The following is a 20,695-nucleotide window of genomic DNA, read 5'->3' as shown; positions in this document are numbered from 1 at the left end:
TGGTAATTGAGAGCTAGTGATTGATCAAGGCACTTGCCAGCTCCCAAGCATTGCTTCAAAATGGTGCCACATAATCGTGAACGTTCACTGGCAACGAGAGGCCCTTTCCCTTTCGTGTTAGTGCGCTGTGAGCCGAACAGCATTCGCTCGGTACTGCGTTAAGAATAGAAATTGTGCCCCAAGAATTGGAACGAGACACCAAGTATTCTAACTCTGAGGTGTCTGGGGTATGGGACAATTCGCCAGTGGAGACACTGGCGCCTAGTTGTATTGCTAATTGAACGTAAAATCAAGAAAGAACGACGACCCATACTTATTATTCAAATCCTTGTTGCAAAATTGGCTGCTATGCACAAATCTTTAAGGACTGATGACACATAATTGGCTGTGACGCGATCCGAGACGCCATGACGACACAAACTCGATATATAATTGCAATTCCAACCATTGCCGCAAATCTGTACCCCTCGTCAACTTGATTGGAAACCTTTGCGCTCGGGTTCAGGAGTTCGAATAGAAAACATGACGACGACCCAGCAGCGGGAGCAAGGTAGCTCCGAGGCTCGCGAGAGCGAGAATCGCATCTCGACTCCTGCAATTCGCAAGAGCAACTTCGAATTTTGCGGATTTAATTTAAAGATCGTTCGATACATGGATGCTGAGATGGGCGTCTCCTCTTATGTCTGGGAGGCTGTGAGTCAACTGCGTTAGTCGGATAGAGTAAAAGACAACCGCGTTTGACTAAATTAGAACAGAAAGCCGCTCTTAGAGATAGTAAGAACTGCCGATGCTGGAGTCAGAGATTACAGTGCGGAGGCACAGGAACACGTTGCATTTCATTTGACATCTTAGGAAGATGAGTACAGTTTTCAGATGTCAGGTATAGTTTAAAAGTAGTTCATTCTATCAATGTGAATTGTACTGTGTTCACACACCAATGCCTTGCGCACACTAACGTATCTTTTCTTAAAATAACTCAGATGTTTAAATGATGAAATAAACATGAGTTGCAAGTTCCAATTGCCTGCCGTACTTTTAGGATGAAGTTTAGAAAGAGTGTTATATTTTCGAATTAAGTTCACTCCTCAGGACTGAAAATCATTTGTTGAATGCAAGGTGAAATTTCTGATACTTTTCATTTATTGTTAACCATAACTCAGTGATAGTATTGTGACTGCTATGACAGAATCAAGTGGAGCCAATCTCTACCGGAGACTATTAATCATATAATCTAGAGTAGACGCACCGAGGAATGTTGAGCCGTAATAGATACCGATCACCTGGGTACCGATCTGAGGAACCCGAAGCGTTAACTCTGATTTCTGTCCACAGATGCTGTCAGACCTGCTGAGCTTTTCCAACAATTTCCATTTACATACCTGTTTGTCTCTCTCAAACATTTTGCTCTGCGCGAATTGACATGGGGAACAAATCAAATGAATTGAAACGGCCGCATGACTCTTTCGGGAGTCTTAAGACGGTGCTCAAATAATCATAATGCTTTTGCAACTAATGGGCGTGTTTCATGAAACGTGCATTGAACCTTCCTTTGACCTATTCGACGAGACTAAGTTCGTCCGCAATTTTGTTTGGAAGCGGCGTCCTGTTAAATTTCAGTCAGAAGTTCATGAGCAACATGTTTCTCTTATTTTCAGGGGGTCGTGCTCTGCCGGTACTTCGAAAAAGAGAACGTCAGTTTTACTGGGAAGAAAGTGATTGAGTTGGGATCAGGCACTGGAATCGTAGGGATCCTAGCAACCTTGCTAGGTGAGTTATATCCTGGTATTGAATCAAAAATAGGCCATTCTACTGGCGAGTGGAGAAACATAAAGGAACGTCAATATCAGTCAAGAAGTGGTCTGAGTGCTAGTGATATACATTATTGTGTGATGAACCTAAGAATATTAGAAACGGGGAGGCGGAAACCAATTGATTCTTCGAGTATGCTACGCCAGTGAACCAGATCATGGATGACGTTCTACCTCAACTCCCTTGTCCTCATTAACCCAATATCCCTTAAAGACCATCACATTTATCCATCTCGTTCACTCTTGAATATACTCAATGACTGAAAACCTGCAGCTTTTCAGTGTACAGAATTTCAAAGATTCAGCATGGAACCGACTACGGTAATTGCGCTTCTTCTCAGTCCTATATGGTCAGTCCTTAACTCGGTCTTCTACATTAACCAGACAGGAAACACATTTCTCAACACTTACTGGCTCAAAATCCTTTGCAATTTGAGAGATTTAATGAAGTCAACCCTTATTCTTCTGATGTCTAATGATGTAGCTTAGCTTCCTTAATCATCTGCATCATGTCCTCTTCCCTGTCTCTTCCATTCTCATTTATAACAAGTTGTGCCAGGAATTTAAGGCTTTATTTGCCACAGAGATCAATACCCACTGGCTGCCTCTGCCATGTCCTTCTTGTCTATGGGCCTACTAAGTTAAACCTCCTCTAATGATGCCCCTTCCCAAGAATTGAGGTCTTAAGTTCCTTTCCTATTTACAGTAATTTCGTCTCCCAGTTTCGCTTGTGAGGAGACCTACCTCTTGCTCGCTCGACATTATTTCCCATTAAACTGCTTATCATCAAAACTCACTCAGCATTTCCCATGTTAGAGGATGATGCTAGTACATTTCTCTACTCTTTTACATCTGTTAACCTCATCTCTCTTCCCCGCCCCAGAAATATACACTCACCCATTGCCAATTTCCCTTTTTTCTCCAAACATTTGGTATCTTGTTTTTGTCTCCCTAATTCATGCCTTTCTTTCAAGACTTCCATGTTTGAATTCCTCCTATCAAGTTGTTCGCTGTTGTCAGTTACCAAAATGGTTCTGACCAAGCAACAAACTACTGGCTGCAGAAAATGTAAAATATCCTTCCTTGTTTTTCAGCACTGAATACACATGACCATTCCAACTGCCATGCTCTTACCTAGTTTGATTCTTAACTGTCATATGGTAGGCAGTGTACATGTTACAATAATGTGTTATGAAAGTCTTGACCATACTTTGGAACTGGAGACAGGCAGAAAAAGTCTGGATTTTATTCTGTTATTGGCGCCTACAATGGATCTAATCCTTGCTTCCTCTCCAACAATTCCCACTCCCTTTGCCTTTTATTCTACAATCTTAACCTCTAATCACCCTTTAACATTTTCCAGAACTTATGTTTCTGCCCCCTTTCAACTGCACAAAATCCTTGAGCTGGTTGGTTTCTCAAGCTGAGCCTGTTTTGATTTCAGATTTGTAGCATATACAATATTTTCATTTCATTTATCATTTACAATGAGTTTTCTTCCAGGTCCAGCAACATTTACCGTAGTGCCCCCGAGGGTCTACCAGTTCCTTCTATTTTCTATTGACATACAGCCTTGCTGACATTCCCCAAAATACAGCATTAACTTGCAGCATGCTGATGACACCCAGCTGCACCTTACCACCACTCTCTTGGCTCCTCTGTTGGTGCATAATTATTTGGATGTTTTTTGGAAAAAGAACATTGATTTACTGCATGAGCGGAAAGTTCCTCCAACTAAATATTTGGGAATTGCTGAAAGACAAATAAAAACATTTTATTCAATGTTTTTGTTTTGCACACAACTGGACATTGAATACAAAATACAGGTCAAAACCAACTGCATGAAAGGAGAGTGCTGACTTGCTGGCAAGTTGACTCTACTTAGCAGATGTGTTAAGATGGAGAACATCCCCATTAATACTGCTGCCGGGTATATAGGTCACACATCCCAAAGACTCGTTGATCATATCAATCACCATACCAATTTAGCCATTTATGACTCAATACTGCTGCTAAATGTCGGAGGGAGTCGTTATCTGATACTGATATTTTTCAATGAGCTCAAGCTTGCAAAGGACAATGTGAGATGAGATTCTACAATTGAGCAGTTATCCAGTGTACGGATAATCCAGAATATGATTATGATAAATCTAATGAAGACTTACACTGGCACTTAATTAATTGTCATTTGGGATTTCAGAATGTGAACTTGTGTTTTTTTTGTCTACTCATTCATGGAATGCATCCACCCTTTGGTTGGGCTGTTACTTATTGTCCATCGTTTATCACCCTGGAGATGGTGATAGTAATCATCCTTCTGGATCTACTGCAGTCTATTTTAGCTGGATCCATATTTATATTAGGAAGGGAATTCCAGAATTTTGACCTAGCAACACCAAAGCAATGGCAAAATATTTCAAATTGGATTGTGAGGAGTGTGGAAAGAACTTGTAGGTAGTGGTTTTCCCAGGTATTTAATGCAAGAAGTGGTGATGGCTAGGAAAGGTGCAGCCTATAATGAAGTCAAAAGGGCTTTGGTGAACTTCTGCAGTGATCTTGCAAACTCAATACTGCTGCTAAATGTCGGAGGGAGTCGTTATCTGAAGATATAGCTCTACTCAAGCACGTTTTTTTAATGGAGTATGGTGTCAAGCTTCTTGCGTATTGTTCGGACTGTATTTATCCAAGCAAGTTGGGAGAACTCCATCAAATTACAAACTTGTGTATCAGAGGTGGAGTACAGGCTTTTTCGAATAAGGTTATTTGTTCACTGCAAGATACCAGCTCTTGTACCTACTGTAATCTAATAGCTAATCCAATTATTTTTCTGGTCAATGGTGTTCTTCAGGATGTTGATAGTGGGGGATTCAGATTTTGCAATGTAATTGAATGTAAAGGGGCAATGGTTAGATTCTCTCTTGTTGGAAATTGTCATCCACTGACATTTGCATGGTTTAAATATCCAAGTTTTGCTCATGTTGGACATGGACTGCTTCAGTATTTGCAGGGCCACGAATGGTGCTGAATATTGTGCAATCGTTATTGGCCATCCCTAGTTCTGATCTAATGATGGAGGAAATGTCATTTATCAAACAGCTGAAGATGTTTGGGCCGAGGGCTTAATCTTGAGGAACTTTTGCCAGATGTCCTAGAACTGAGGTAGTGGTCCTCCAACAAACATAACCATCTTCCGTTGCACCAGGTATGACTCAAAACAGGAGAGAGACTTCCCTCTATATCCTATTGACTCCACTTTTTTTCCAGGGCTACTTGATGCCACTTCTCATTATTTCATGCTTTAATATCAAGAGAAATTATGTGCACTCACTTCTGGAATTCAGCTGTTTTGTCCATGATTGAACAAAGGCTGCAAAGAGGTTGGGAACTGAGTAGCCTTAACAGACTTCAAGTTTAGCGACGGTGAGCAGGTTATTGCTTTACTGATGATCGAAATTAGAACGATGGAGTGACTATTATTGGTTGGACATATGCTGCATTTTTTTTGGGCACAAGACATTACTGGGCATTTTTGCATATTGTCAAGCAGATGTTAATGATGCAGCTGTACTGGAACTGCTTGGTTGGGGGAGGGGGAGAGGTGGTTGTAGTTGGTGGCAGGTTCTGCAGCACAAGTCTTTAGCCAAATTGCAGGAATATTTCCAATCATTCAGTCTATATTGTATCCCCATTCCTATTATTGCTTCCATTCTACACTTCAGCTTCTGTTTACAGGTATTACTGCGTGTATCCCACTGTATCAAACTACTTTTGAAGTTAATGTACACTCAATTGCCAGCATTACCCTTATCAACCCTTTCTTTTTCCTCCTCAGAAAGGTCAAACAATTTAGTTAATCACAATTTCCTTTAATAATTCCATTTTGCCCCTCTTTAATTAGTCCAGATTTATCTACATGAGTATTATTGGACTGGCTTCTATCAACATTTGCTAACATCTTTAACCTCTCCTTGTTACACTCTGAAGTATCCACCTGACTTACAAAGACCACCATTATCCTAGTGCCAAAGAAAAATCATTCAGCATGCCTCACTGACTACTGCCCAGTGTTACTGATCTCCATAATTATGAAGTGCTTCAAGAGATTAGTCATGGTTCACATCAACTCTAGCGTGCAAGTTTGCCTAGACGCTGTGTAATTCTCCTGACATTCTAACAGGTCCATGGCAGATGCCATCTCTCTCTGGTCCTAGACATGGAACATCTAGATAATAAGGCTACCTATGTCAGCTTCTACTCATTGACTATAGCTTTGCCCTCAACAACAGAATTCCAAACAAACTTATCCCCAAATCCTGAGACTCTGTAACTAGATCCTTAATTTCCTTGCCCATAGACTGCAATCAGTTATAATACTCAATGGCACCTCCTCTATGATAATCCTCAACACTAGTGCTTTGCATGGCTCCATTCTCAGCCTGCTATTATACGCCGTATACACTCGTGACTGTTTGGCTAAATTACACCCTAATTCCCTTTACAAGTTTGCTGATGACATCACCGTTCTAGGTCAGATCTCAAACAATGACAAGGCAGAGTACAGGAAAGATATTGAGTGCATAGTGGCATGGTATGAAAATGTCAGCACAGGAAAGGTGCTGGTCATTGAATTCAGGAATCAGTGTGGAGTGCATGCCACTATCTGCATCAATGGCCCTGAGGTGGCAATGGTCGAGAGCATTAAATTCCTGGAAGTGATGGTCACCAACAATCTGTCCTGGTTCATCCACCTTTATGCAATGGTCAAGAAAGCACAATCAGCCTCTACCTCCTCTGGAGATTAAGGAAATTCGACATGTCTACAAAAACTCGTACCAATTTTTATAGATGCACCATAGACAGCCTCCTTTCTGCATGCATCACTGCATTATATGGCAACTGCTCTTTCTAAGATTGCAAGTAACTACAGAGTCGTGATTAAAGTCCAGTTCATCACTTAACCCAGCCTTCCATCCATTGATTCCATCTACACTTCTTGCTACCTTTGAAAACCAGCCAACATAATCAAAGACCTCTCCCATCCTGGAAATGCTCTCTCCCACTCTCTTCCTTTGGGTGAAAGATGTAACAGTTTGAATATACGTATGAACAGATTTAAGAACAGCTTCTTCCCTCCGGTTGTCAGTTGATTGAATGGACACCTCAAATGTTGGTGTTGATCTCTCTCTCTGCACCTTCTCTGCGGCTGTAACACTGTACTCTACAGTCTCTTCTGCTACCCTGATGCACTTTGTACGGCATGATCTGCTTGTACAGCACTCAAAACAACACTTTACACTCTATTTCAGCATGTGACAAAAATAAATCAATCTCAAATCAAACTCGCTAATCGTATCTCATTGTATTGTTTCTAGACATTTTCTCAATCTAGAAGTTAAACCGACTGACCTGTAGTTACTTTGCTTATTTTTGCACTCTTTTTATTTGCAATTTCCCAGAACAAATGGTACCTCCCGTGAGTCTCAGGAAGACTCCAAAATTTTCACTCACTTCTTTCGTACCTTTTGATGTATTTCATCTTGTCCCAACTCCTTGTCAAATTTAAAACCGACATATTGAAAACGTCATGGTATTAATTTTGAAACAGTCTAGTGTAGGAATTTCCCCCTCTATCACCATGCCCTTAAATACTTATAAGCAAATGTGTCGTTAAAATGTTTGTTTTAAATCTATCTCACTTCTGGATATCTGATAGCTAGCATTATTTATGCCTCATGGTGATTGCTTTTATGATACTGATGTCACTAACTTTTGGGGAGCTTGTCAGAGGATCAGTTTAAAAGTGGGTCAAAAAGCTTGGTCTTATGGGATGATACCCTCTCCCAGACGTGTTTTATTCGTTGAAGGTGGTTATGTTTTGGTTCGGTGAATCTCATACGGGATCAAAATGAAATCAAGTGCAAATCATGAATAAAACATCCTTGTATGTTTTTGTTCTCAGGTGGAAACGTTACCATGACAGACCAACCAGCAATTCTGAGGCAAATAAACAACAACATCTCAATTAACGTCCCTTTTGCCTGCAGGCACCGTTTGAAAGTCTGTGCACTGACCTGGGGTGAAGATCAAAATAACTTTAATACTGACTACGATGTCGTCTTGGGTTCGGATATTGTCTATTCTTCATCTTCTTACACTGCACTTGTAGATACACTGAGGCATCTCTGCAGCCAACGGACAACGATTTACCTGGCTTCCGAATTCCGAAATGGGAATGGATCTCTTTCTTTCCATGAAGTGACTCTGCCTGGCTATTTTAATTGCCAGGTTGTGGACAGATTAGAGACTAAATACATAGCTGTCTACAAATTGACCAAACTTGATTCTGTCGACTGTAAGAAATAGGAGGAGCTCCACATTGCTACCGTTAGCAGTAGTAACGTGTAATAAATCAATCAAGACATGGCTACATGTTTTAAAACGCAATTTAGTCATTCAAAGGAAGGTTTGAATTTTAAACGCTCTAGACAGTGTCGAATGAAACCAGACAGGTTCAACCTTCCGTCACGTCAGTTCCTGTCCTTTAAGAATAACGGTAACTAATTATTGAGACTGCTTTCTTAAGCAAGTTGTAGATCTTATGAATGTGACAAACAGATCAAGAGGATCGAGAAACATATTAACTTTTCTGAATATCTAAATTTAATTAGTATGCATACATTGCTCGAGGCTGACTAATCAAATTAGCAAATATTGAAGTGATTCACAAATTTAAGTGTTTAAGAAATTGCTTATAGCTTTGTCAATTTAAACCCTATGTTTCTATGCTAAATCGCAAGTGAAATAGATGTTATTTGTGTTTGCATAACTCTAAAACCATTTGGAAAGAAATGTACAAAACCAAGTTAAAGGAAGTATAGTTTTACTTCATCTCAGTGGCAGCAAACTGCTATTCTTGGTCAGTCAGGAATATGGCGATGACCATTTTCACCTTTTTGGAGTGTTTGACAGGGGTTCGGTGGTAAATAAGATCGATTTGCAACTGTAAGTTTCTGTTGTAAATAGGACAGGGGGACACGGAGAACGCAGTTTAAGACCAGTTGCTAGTTTTCAATTTCTTTTCCTTACAATGTCTCTCTGCTCCTTGATAATGCACTTACTTTCAAAAGAGGCTGCACACTTTCCAATTTAGTTAGGGCAGGTGCAGCGATCTTCTTCCAGGATTCGAAGTTAATACCACAACATCTAGACGAAGCTTTCAGAATGTCTTGATAGCTTTTCTTTGATGGTCATGAGAGCGCATCCCAACTCGAGCACTCCATAAAAGATTATCTTTGGTACACAAGTGTCGGATCCTTGGGCTAACTAACTGTTTCAGTTGTGTAAAGAGGGTAGCATAGAATTAACCGGTATCATATTGCAAACTGTACACACTCGTCTACTTGCATTCTATGTAAACTCTGCAATCGCCTGCTAATGATGCCGTTCACTTCTACGTTACATTCTCCAGTTACTTAATTGGTTTTCCAAGTATAGGCTGTGAAAGCTAATTTTCCTACGTATTTACTGTCCTGCGAGGTGGAAATCAGCATAATTTCTTCTAGGTACTGTGGCAAAAATGGGGCTACATAAATCTGATTCGATTTGATAAGGTGTTGCAATGTCGAATGAACTTGGGTGATTTAACTTGGCAATGCTATGTCTTGTCATTTAAAAAGTGCAGTTTATTGATCTGTTGCTGACGATTGAGTTGACGAATGGGTGCATAGATACAATTAAGCAGTGAACTGGTTCTCTGAAGTACGTGCTTCCATTAAGTTGAGGAAATCGGTAATGGCTCGCAAAAAATAATAAATGCTGCTTTATTCATAAAAGAGTATCTATATGTCTCTAAGAATTACCTACCGCAGGATCAAACTGCATAACATAGAGAGAAAAAAGGCGCCCACTAACTTTCAACTGATTTATATTGCAAACATCAACATATAGGAATAGAATGATAGAATAACTTTAGGTGGGCAAGGCGATTGTTTTGCTCTGCTCTCCATGCACACCTAAGGATTTCTTATTTTTGAGAGAGAATGAGCGCAGCTCACAAGACAGACTAGAGCGGCCAACTTCCCGAAAATTCTGGGTGCTTCACAACGTGACTTCGAGCTGTAGTGGACACAGTCAATCTGGCCAATTTGGCCAACAAGAAACCTAAACCTGAACGAAAATTACGCTCGAGCGGAGTTAAGAGCTACTTTGCGAAGTTGGACCTCTACGTAGCACCCTGCATAACGGAACTGAGAAGAATGTAAATATATTTGCTACGGGGGGTATAACAGCGCGATCTCTGTATAACACTTGTCCACAATATGTGCTCCGGAAGGAAGTTTGACGCGCTACTGGGTCTTTCTTGTAGATGGTATACACTGAGCTCGATGTTTATTTGTGTGCAAAATACTACAAAACGATTCACATAGTGTGAAGGTGCAAAACACTATAACCTGACCTTCAGTCTACTGAATATCCAAGTCCTGCAGAAAAATGGCAATTTCAGTGAGCACAAATCATGGTATTTCACAAAGTTCACAAACGCTGTATCAAAGCTTTTGTTGCCATTTTGTGAAATGTAAACATTCTGACAGCTGCTGTCAAACTGTTAGTACATATGGTAAGTGCGATGTTAGCATGTTGAGAGGCTAAAGTGTCAGATGTGCAGGGGGTAAAATGCCAGGAAAGTAAGGTATCATCTGCCTGAGATAAATGTGGAGGGAATAGGATACCAGCTATATTGGGTGCGAGATAAGTTGACAGCTGGATATAGTGCCAGCTGGGTGTGAGCAGTGTGCCAGGTGGGTCACATGCAAAGTAAGAAGAAGCCAGGTTGCTAAGAGTACAAGGTTAATAAATTGGTAAAGTAACTCAGAATGTTTTAGAGGTTTTGAGTGAGTATCAAAAATCGAGTGCAATAGCAGGAGGTTGGGTTAGGATGTGGGAAGTATAGGTGATATACAGCCATAAAGTCATGGAATTTTGACAGCACAGAAAGAGGCCCTTCAGCCCATTATGTCCATTAAGTATCCATCTATTTTAATTCCATTTTGTAGAAATTGGTTGGTAGCCCTATATGCAGTGACGTCTCAAGAGCTGATCTAAATGTATCTTAAATATTTTGAGAGTTCCTGCCTCTATCATATTTTCAGGCAGTAGCTTACAGATACTGACGACTCGCAGAAGCAAAAAGAGTTCACTCAAATCAAATAAAAACAATCAAATCAAAATGTTCTTCTTCTCTGTTTAAAAATGGTGTCCCCAATCATTCACCTCACTACTAAGTGAGAAAATTTCTCCTTCTCTACCTTGCCTGCACCTCAATCAGATCCATCCCCTCCTAACTTCTTGTCTGTAAGAAAAACAACCCCAAAACTTACTTAGTCTCTCTTCACTGGTGAATTACTCCAGTCCAGACAACATCATGATGAATCCCCCTGGGGAGAGGCCATGGCTTTGTGATATTATCAGTTGATTCTTAATCCTGAAACATAGCTAATGTTCTGAGGACCAGAATTTGAATCCCACTGTGGCAGGTGGTAGAATTTGAATTCAATGAATCCAAAAAAATCTGCAATTAAGAATCCAATGATGACCATGAAACCATTGTGGATTGTCATAAAAACGAATGGCCCTCAGGAAGAAAATCTGCTATCCTCACTCGATATTGCCTCCATGTGACTCCAGGCCCACAGCAATGTGGTTATAGAGTCATACAACACAGAAACAGACACTTTGGCTCCACCCCTCCATAGGCACCAAGTTTCCCAAACTAAATTAGTTCTACTTGCCTGCATTTGGTCCATATACCACTAAATCTTTCCTAAACATGTACAAATCCATTCTCAATTCTCTTCTGAAAAGACCTAGCAAGACAATCCGTTCAAAGGCAGCTAGGGATGGGCATCTAATGTTGGTCAGCCAGCAATGCTCACATCCCATGAGTGAATAATAATAAAAACAAGTGCAATTTCATCCTTCCTATCGAAAGATAACCAAAATGGCACTCTGTATTCCTGCTGCAACCGAACTTACATTTTATGCCATCTATTTCCTATTGTTTTCAATGCATTGATTAATAAAACCAAATATCCCATATACCTTCTTAATCACATTATTTATTTATCCTGCTGCCTTCAAGGAATCCAATAGCAGGCACATCAAGTCCATGTGATCCTTTGTACTCTGTAACGTCCTATTCTCTGAACTGCTTTATTTGCATTAACATCAGTACAGTGTACTGTACACTAAGTGATTAATTATGTACACTGTACTCAGATGCAGTCTCACCAATGCCTTGTATAACAGAATTATAATCTCCCTGCTCTTGCATTCAATTTCTCTTACAATAAATCATAAGTTACTAGTTGCTTTCCTGATTACTTGCTGCTACCTGAATAATAAACCTTGTTATTCATGTACTGGGATACCTCGAACACGCTGTATGTCACAGCTGCAGACCTTCGCACCATTTAGAATTTTTTTTGTCCAAAATGGACCATTTCACATTTTCACACATTGTGGTCAATTTGTGATATCCATTTGTAAGCTCTTTCTGTCTCTTCACATCTCACTTTTCCATCTCTCTACTTATAAAAAAACTCTTCGGCCATCTCTCTCTGTTTCTGACCACTAAGCCAATTTTGGATCCAGATTGGTAAATTTGACTGGACCCCCTCGGGTCTTAGCTGCTTAACTAGTGTACAATGCCAAATCTTGTTAAAAGTGTGACTGAAATCAATGTAGGCTACGACAACCGCACTAACTTCATCTACACACCTAGTCATCACCTCAAAACATTCAATTATGTCTGTTAGTCGAGATCTCCCCCTTTTAAAGCCATGATGACTACCCTTGCCTTTGTAAGTGGTGGTCAATTCATAGAATCCACTACAGTATGGAAACCGACCCATTGGCCCAAAAACTCCACACTGCCACTCTGAAGAGCATCCCACTCAGACCCATCCCCCATACCTTCAGCATAATCCTACATTTCCTACAGCTAATCGATCAAATTTACACACCCTGAACATTACAGGTGATTTAGCATACCCAATCTACCTAACCTGCACTTCGTCGGACTGTGGGAGGAAACCAGAGCACCCAGAGGAAACCCACACAGACATTGGGAGAACATCCACACTCCACACAGAGAGTTGCCCGAGGGTGGAACCAAACCCAGGTCCCTGGCGCTGTGAAACAGCAGTGTTAACCACTGAGCTACCGTGCCATGCCACTGATACTTTGGTTTCTATAGCTTGCCTCTCACAGACATTAGATCTGCCATGTCTTAGTGTATACCTACCACCTTCCTGAGCAATAATTCCACATTAGGTACCCTCCCAAACTGTGGGCTCCTCTAATAGTCAGACAGGATTTAGAAATTAACATCAGAGCCTCTGCAATTTGTTTCCTTTCCCACTACAGCATCGTTGGAAGGATTTAATTTCAATTCAAGATTCTCTAAAACCACTAATACCTCGACTCCCTCAATGCTAATTTGTGCAAGTATATCATTATCATTACCTTCCTCCCTGATTTCTAGGCTTACATCATCTTTTTCTTTTGTCAGATCTGGGAATTCAATTCTGGTGACCACAAATTCGTCTTGGGTCCAGCAACAGTGAGGGAGGTATTTGAGGAGGTCTGGTGGGGATTGAATCTAGTGGCAAGTGACGGAGCTGGGGGGGGGGGGGGGGGGGGCACAACTTAGAATGAAGGTTGCATCCTTGTGTTCTGGAGGACAGAAGAAATCCGGGGGTGGTGTAGTTAGAGTGCACATGAAATAAGTATGGCGTTTGTTAAAAAATTACTTTGGGGTTAGACTAAGTGTTCAATAATGTAAATTTTCCTGAGTAGTTATTTTACTCAATTTTATCAGAATCTTCTGAGTTGTCAAATATAAATTGAGATTTTGGAAGCTACCAGGCATAGGGAACCAACGGGATTTAGCTTCCAGGATAAAACTGAGTGATTAACAAAGTGATCCCACTTATAATCCTTCCATCCCCAACCACCCTGTGACCAACAAGGCATCATTACATATACCCTTGGCCCGATCAGTTCAATTAGTTGTTAACAGTACTCTGAATTATAGTACCATTAACTTGAAGCCCACATTGGCTGCCAATATCCTTACTTCATATTTTAGTGCAGAAGGCAAAAATTGTGCTTAATTGACTGATCAAGAACAAGGTCGTCCGAGCAAATTTCTTTAGCTTTTCCATTATTAAATATTGTTGTAAATAAATTGATTGGAATACAGCCGGATTTAGAAACAAGGGAACCAACTATCACTGACAGCATTGCTGCTATTTTCTCATGGGCATATTTCTCTTTTATTCTGTCATGGTTTGATATGCTGCTGCCAATTTTCACATACGCTTTTAGGACTAACTGTAGTGAATGTGTGTGAGACTGTATTAGAGGGGTTGGTATTGGGTGGAAAGGATGATTACATTGTGTGTCGGGGTGGGTTGGAATGAAGAGAGGTACATTGTATTGTGTTTCTGTGTGGGCAGAATGACTGAAATCCAATGGAAAATTAAATGTTTATTTGACTAATCTTACAATCAAATCCATGATGTCAGGATGAACTTGAGAAAATCTTGCTACAATGTTGCTATATATCAGTGAAGTTGAGTGCAAAGATGATTAACAATATAATCACTATTTCCAAACCAGGTCATCAGATGGAAAAACTCAGATGAAATAACGAACTGGTGAGTGAACAAAATAATATTTTTGTTTTAAAAAGATATAAAAGCACATTTTACACACTAATGCGCTGTTTTATAGCGAACTGAATGTTGATCTACGGTCAGCAGACACAAATGTTTGCTGAATGTTTTTATTTTCATAAACACAAATTTTGTTTATGTTGCTATTTTGCGATCACATTAACCTTATTAAAATGTAGCCACACCAAAGGTTAATTTGGGATGTACTGCGGTGGAACGAAGCTTTAAACACACACACACACTTGAAATTGTATATGTTTAGACTGTCAAAATAATATTCTATGTCACGCAGTCATTGGAAGTAGAATCTTGAAAGACATACCTGACTCAATGCCAAGCACATCTTTGCAAGCACTGAGGTAATTGATTGAATAGCACTCATTAATGAACAAACCACCTTTTGAACTTCCGCTAACCAAACTGTGATACCAGCATAGATGGAAGCTGTCTCTGTGGAATGTTATTAAACCAGACTCTGAAGGAATTGCCTATTCCCTTGTGCATTCAAACATATCTGGAGCAGATATTCCACTGAACAGAGACTCACTTTTCCAGCGAGATCTCCACTTTGGGAGCCGACACCTGCTCCATCTCCCATCCTGCCACAGATACAATATTATAGTGGCAACATCCCTGAAGCCAGCAAACTGATACCCAGCCTACCCCACCCCACCCCATTTTTGGACATGACTGGACCTCTCTGTGGTCTTATCTACCCAATCCCTTTCTGTACCCAAAGCAACCTCCTGCATATCAAATCCCATTTGCTGCTGGACCTGACAATTAGAAACCCTCCTTGCCCTGTTGGATTGCACCCAACCCCACCCGGGAGCCCAGAACAGGAAAGAGGGGGAAAAATATGGAAATTGAACAGTGCAGCATAAACCCTAGAATGCGGACGGTAGAATGTAATCTGTGAGTTAATTTAATACATCCAGTGACTGATGAGGGTATAGTTTAGACAGCAATTTTTCTTGGCACATTTCATGGGTTTTGAATGGTGGTCAAGGAAGAAATGGAGTGGACAGGGCCTTCCTGGTACAGTTCATGAATTTTGCAAGAGGATATTTTTCTTTTAAAATCATTTATGTGATATGAATATCATTGTCTGGGATAGCATTCATTGCCCATCCCTGGCTACCCTTGAGAAGTTGGTTGTGAGTTGCTTTCTTGAGCAGCTACAGTCCATTTAATGTAGGTAGACTCCCAGTATTATTAGGGAAGGGGTTCCAGGATTTTGATCCACAACACTGAAGAGACAGTGACATATTTCCAAATCTGGATAATGAGTGGTTTGGACAGGAACTTGCAGATGGTGGTGTTGCCACATATCTACTGCTCTTCTCTTTCTAGATTTTTGAAGGTACCAGGCATAGGGAACCAACGGGATTTAGCTTCCAGGATAAAACTGAGTGATTAACAAAGTGATCCCACTTATAATCCTTCCATCCCCAACCACCCTGTGACCAACAAGGCATCATTACATATACCCTTGGCCCGATCAGTTCAATTAGTTGTTAACAGTACTCTGAATTATAGTACCATTAACTTGAAGCCCACATTGGCTGCCAATATCCTTACTTCATATTTTAGTGCAGAAGGCAAAAATTGTGCTTAATTGACTGATCAAGAACAAGGTCGTCCGAGCAAATTTCTTTAGCTTTTCCATTATTAAATATTGTTGTAAATAAATTGATTGGAATACAGCCGGATTTAGAAACAAGGGAACCAACTATCACTGACAGCATTGCTGCTATTTTCTCATGGGCATATTTCTCTTTTATTCTGTCATGGTTTGATATGCTGCTGCCAATTTTCACATACGCTTTTAGGACTAACTGTAGTGAATGTGTGTGAGACTGTATTAGAGGGGTTGGTATTGGGTGGAAAGGATGATTACATTGTGTGTCGGGGTGATCCTGAATTGTAAGGTGCTGTCTAAGGAGTAGAGGTGAATTTCTGTTCAGCACCTTGTGTATGGCTCATATTGTTTCCAGTGGGTGTCAGTAGTAGAGGGAATGCATATTTGTGAATGTTGTTCCAATCAACCAACCTGTCAAGGATGGTGTCAAGCTTCTTTAGTATTGTTGGAACTGCTCTCATCCAGTCAAGTGGGGAGCATTCCATCATACTCCTGATTTGTCCATTGTATATTATGGACAGTATTTGAAGATTCAGGAGATGAGTCACTCACTGTAGTATTCCTCGCCTCTATAATGCTCTTGTAACCATCGGACATTTATGGCTGGATCATTTCCTGATCAATGAAACTTGCATGGTGTTGGCAGTGGTGAAGCAGTGATGGCAACACCATTGAATGTCAAGGGATGATGGCATGTTCTCTCATGATAGAGATGGCCAGTGCCTCGTACTTGTGTGGCATTTTTCAACTCAATCCTGGATATTGTCCAGATCATGTAACGCTTGGACATGGACTGCTTCAATATCTCAGGAGCCATGACTGATGATGAAATTATTCATTAATTAGCAAACACCGTGGAACAACTCAGGAAGCCCAACTGGAAAGGAGCATTATTTATTGCTGAACATCAAAATAGAGCCATTATGTGTGCCATACATGAGCTAGATCCAGGCTGGGATGGAAACTATTTTCTAATCAATGTGTTCAGAGCTGTTGTGACACTCCCCTGGAGCAATTGGGACTTGAACTCGAACATCCTGACTTAGATGTAAGGACTACAACTGCACCACAAGAGTCTTCGTAAAGGGTTCAGGTGATGAGTTCTAGCTGGACCAGCCATCAGCTGCCATAAATGCAACTCATATCCTTTGAGCTCTACACGGAGATTAATTAATGATTTCCCACTGGCCTTGTAGAGATGACCAAACATCCCTATTTCTGATCTTATGTTGGAAGTACTGAAGAGGGTTAGGTCTAGGTAACTATTCTCACAAACTGCAGAGGCATCCTAGAATTCAGATAAACTACATCAACAACCATGCTACTTTGTGCTCAGTATGACTTCACCCATGATATTACTTTGACTCTAATTCTGTTTAGTATCCCTTCTATTACAATTGGGTCAAATGCAGCATTTGATGTCAAGGGCTGTCATTCTCACATCATTTCTGGAATTCAAATGTTTCATCCATGGTTGGAGTAAATCTGTAATGAGTCTAAGATCTATGTGGTTCTGACAGAATCAACACTAAGCTACTGTAAACAAGCTATTGCTCAGAAAGGGTACTTGATGGCACTGTAGATGACACTTTCCAATGTTTTAATGATGAGCCATGGCAGATTGATGGGCTGGTAACTGGCCGGGTTGTACTTGTTCTAGCTTATTGTGCAATTTTCCACATTGTCAGATTGATGTTAGTATTCATGCTGTATTTGGCTAAGGACATGACAAATTGTGAGGTGCAAGTTTTCATAATGTGAACTAAATGCTGTCAGCGTCCATAGATTTTGCAGTATCCAATGATTCCAGCTGTTTCTTGATTTCATGTGGAATGAACCCATTTGGCTGAAGACTGGTACCAGTGATGTCAGCAGCCTCTAGAGGAAGCCATGATGAGTTATCCACTCAGCACTTCTGACTGAACATTATTGCAAATGCTTCATTGTCCTGACACGCTAGGCACCACTATGCTTGTGAATTGTTATGTTTGCCAACACTCCGCCTCCAGTCTGTGTTCAATTGTGCACCACCATTCATCAATGGATGTGGCAGGACTGCAGAGATTATAGGGTCTAGACAACAGGATATGGACAGTGCACTTATGGAATGCAGACAATGGTGAGAAAACAATGAGATGATGACAGAATATGTGGGTGATGGGGTATTATCGCTGTGTGACTGATAAACTGTCTATAAAGCCTGGCCAGTCATGGTCTTCACAAAATACTGCTCCTCTGGCAAGTTCCTTTGACAATAATGTTGAACGTACGCCCATGCGATGATGCTTTCATGATGAGAGTCTGCCATCTCACATTCAGCTTGATTTGTTGAACCTCCAGGTTCTCTTGTTTTTGACATTCCACATACCTTAAATAGACTGATCTAGAAAATCAAAAACAAGGGCTCAATATTAGGGCACTACTTCAACATTGAAACCATAATGGATACAACACTTAATGAAGCGTCCAGATAAGAATGTCAGAATGGTTTGAAAAAAAATCAATAATCGAAATATATTTGACATTCAATGAAATAATGTTATCATTTCAAATCAACTTATGTTTGCAATGTTAGATGAGGTTAGATAACTGCAAAGACAGTTGTGTTGGCAACCTTTGTTGGCTCCAGTTCTGGGCTTGGAATTTCTGCTATTTGTGGTGGTCGGCAACAAGCAATTCCCAACACAACTAAAGTTACATATACATTCCATGGGTTCATTGGGATCAGCAAATTTTTGCATAGTGCAAGTGAACATCATCAATGCATGTTTTTCTAATCAGCAACAGCATCCTACATGTATGTCGCTCCATTAATGTAGATTCGCCTCATATAATTCACTGCACTTTGACTCTGAGCCATATGAAGAAGCATACCAAAAAACAACTGCATGAAACATCAAAGAAGGTGATATTTAGTCAGATCTTAAACCAACAGAGGGGCAAGGAGACAGGACAATGTACAGTCACAGGCATCGAGTTCCACAGCACTATTAGACCCATTGCGTTTATGCAAGTACTGTGCGGTTCAATCCCATCAGCCCTATTCCTCTCTCTAAGCCCCATGCCTTGCACGTTCAAGTTCCACAAATGTCTATCCAAATTTCTTTTGTAACTAGCTATTGACTCTGCTTCAACTACTCTCATACACATTGAGTTCCTGGTTTACCTGTCTGACAAAATACCACTCACCATAATATGATGTTTTGAGCTTTGAAGTGTAATTCTTTGGATTCACATTGATATTGACCCCTTTATTCCACAAGTCTCAACTTCAATTATCAGTCTTTTAAGGGTTACTTTGTCAAATGCTTTAAAAAGTCCATGTAGAAATCATGTTTTAAACCATTCATCAACTTTTTCTTTTACTCATCCAGTGAATTTAGCATTCTTTCACACCCTCCCATGTCTCGATCATAACTTTACATTTGTGCCCCACAGGCTTCGCGCTATTAACTAATTGTAACAGCTTTCCTTGCCTACATTATCCAATCTATCATAATCCTGTGCACCTCTATTATATCTCCCTGGGTCTCTATTTGTCCCAAAGATAACAACCTCAGCACCTCTGACCTGAACACATGTCTAAAACTTCCATTCCTGGAACTATTCTAGTCAATCACTTCTGCACTGTCTCATGGAAAACCACATCCTTCTTTAGGTGTGTTGCGTACAAGTACACAGTACTCTTTCACTTAAGTTCTGCAAAAACCTCTCTGCTTTCCTGTTCAATGCCTCTATGTATGAAGCTGATGACTCATTGCTTCACCAACCACACTTTCAGCAGGCCCTGCCACCTTCAAACTCAATACACATGAGCCCACGGTCCCTCTGCCTTTGCACACCATTTAGGTCACCATAATTAAGTCTGTGATACCTTTCCCATCCCTTGCGTTAAAACAATTCATGGTACGGTTATTAAGTTCCAGGTGCCATTTGTCTTTCCATGTTACAAACCAATCAATGTGCTGTCGTAGTCATTTGTTATCACTGTCAATATTTGCCACTTCTTCAAATTTAGTATGATTGGTAACATTTAAAATGACACTCTGTATTCCAATATAAATGTCATTATTATTACAAACGAGTGAATGAATTAAAACAGTACAGTTACATGTCTGGAAAAATATTGTTCACCACAACTTAATATTTTCAAGTGCTCTCCGGCAAAAGCCCTCTTTCTTTTGCCTTCTCACATTCTGTATCTTCCTTGTCATTTTGAAGCCCTAGTTTTGTATTCCATACATTCTGCCCCTGCTGTTAATGATCCAAACTTCTCCCTGAAGCATGTCTTCCCCAATGAACTACAACTACTCGATTAGCTTTTCCTGACAGTTTTTGATTCTGTTTTCCCAAAACCGGATTCCGTCTCACCCAAGAAAATTAACTCCTTTTAATTTAGATCTTTTGTTTAGATATTTCCTATGTCTTTTGCATCTCCAATTTTAACTTTTTAACATGATGGCCACTCTTAGCCAAGATTCCCCTTCCTAACCAATACTTGCTTCATG

General features: G+C 40.3%; 1 protein-coding gene across 1 annotated transcript; it reads left to right on the top strand.

Moving 5' to 3' along the window:
- The first annotated feature begins 522 nt into the window (after nucleotides 1–522).
- On the top strand, nucleotides 523–8,171 carry LOC125455869 (EEF1A lysine methyltransferase 3-like). The gene is made up of 3 exons (XM_048538396.1): nucleotides 523–693; nucleotides 1,656–1,767; nucleotides 7,768–8,171. The coding sequence occupies exons 1-3, from the start codon at nucleotides 523–525 to the stop codon at nucleotides 8,169–8,171; spliced, it is 687 nt and encodes a 228-aa protein (XP_048394353.1).
- The last annotated feature ends 12,524 nt before the right edge of the window (nucleotides 8,172–20,695 follow it).

Source organism: Stegostoma tigrinum, chromosome 10, assembly GCF_030684315.1.
Source record: "Stegostoma tigrinum isolate sSteTig4 chromosome 10, sSteTig4.hap1, whole genome shotgun sequence".
NCBI lineage: Eukaryota > Metazoa > Chordata > Chondrichthyes > Orectolobiformes > Stegostomatidae > Stegostoma > Stegostoma tigrinum.
The sequence above is the reverse complement of the archived record's forward strand: the minus strand, read 5'-3'. Positions and strand labels throughout refer to the sequence as shown.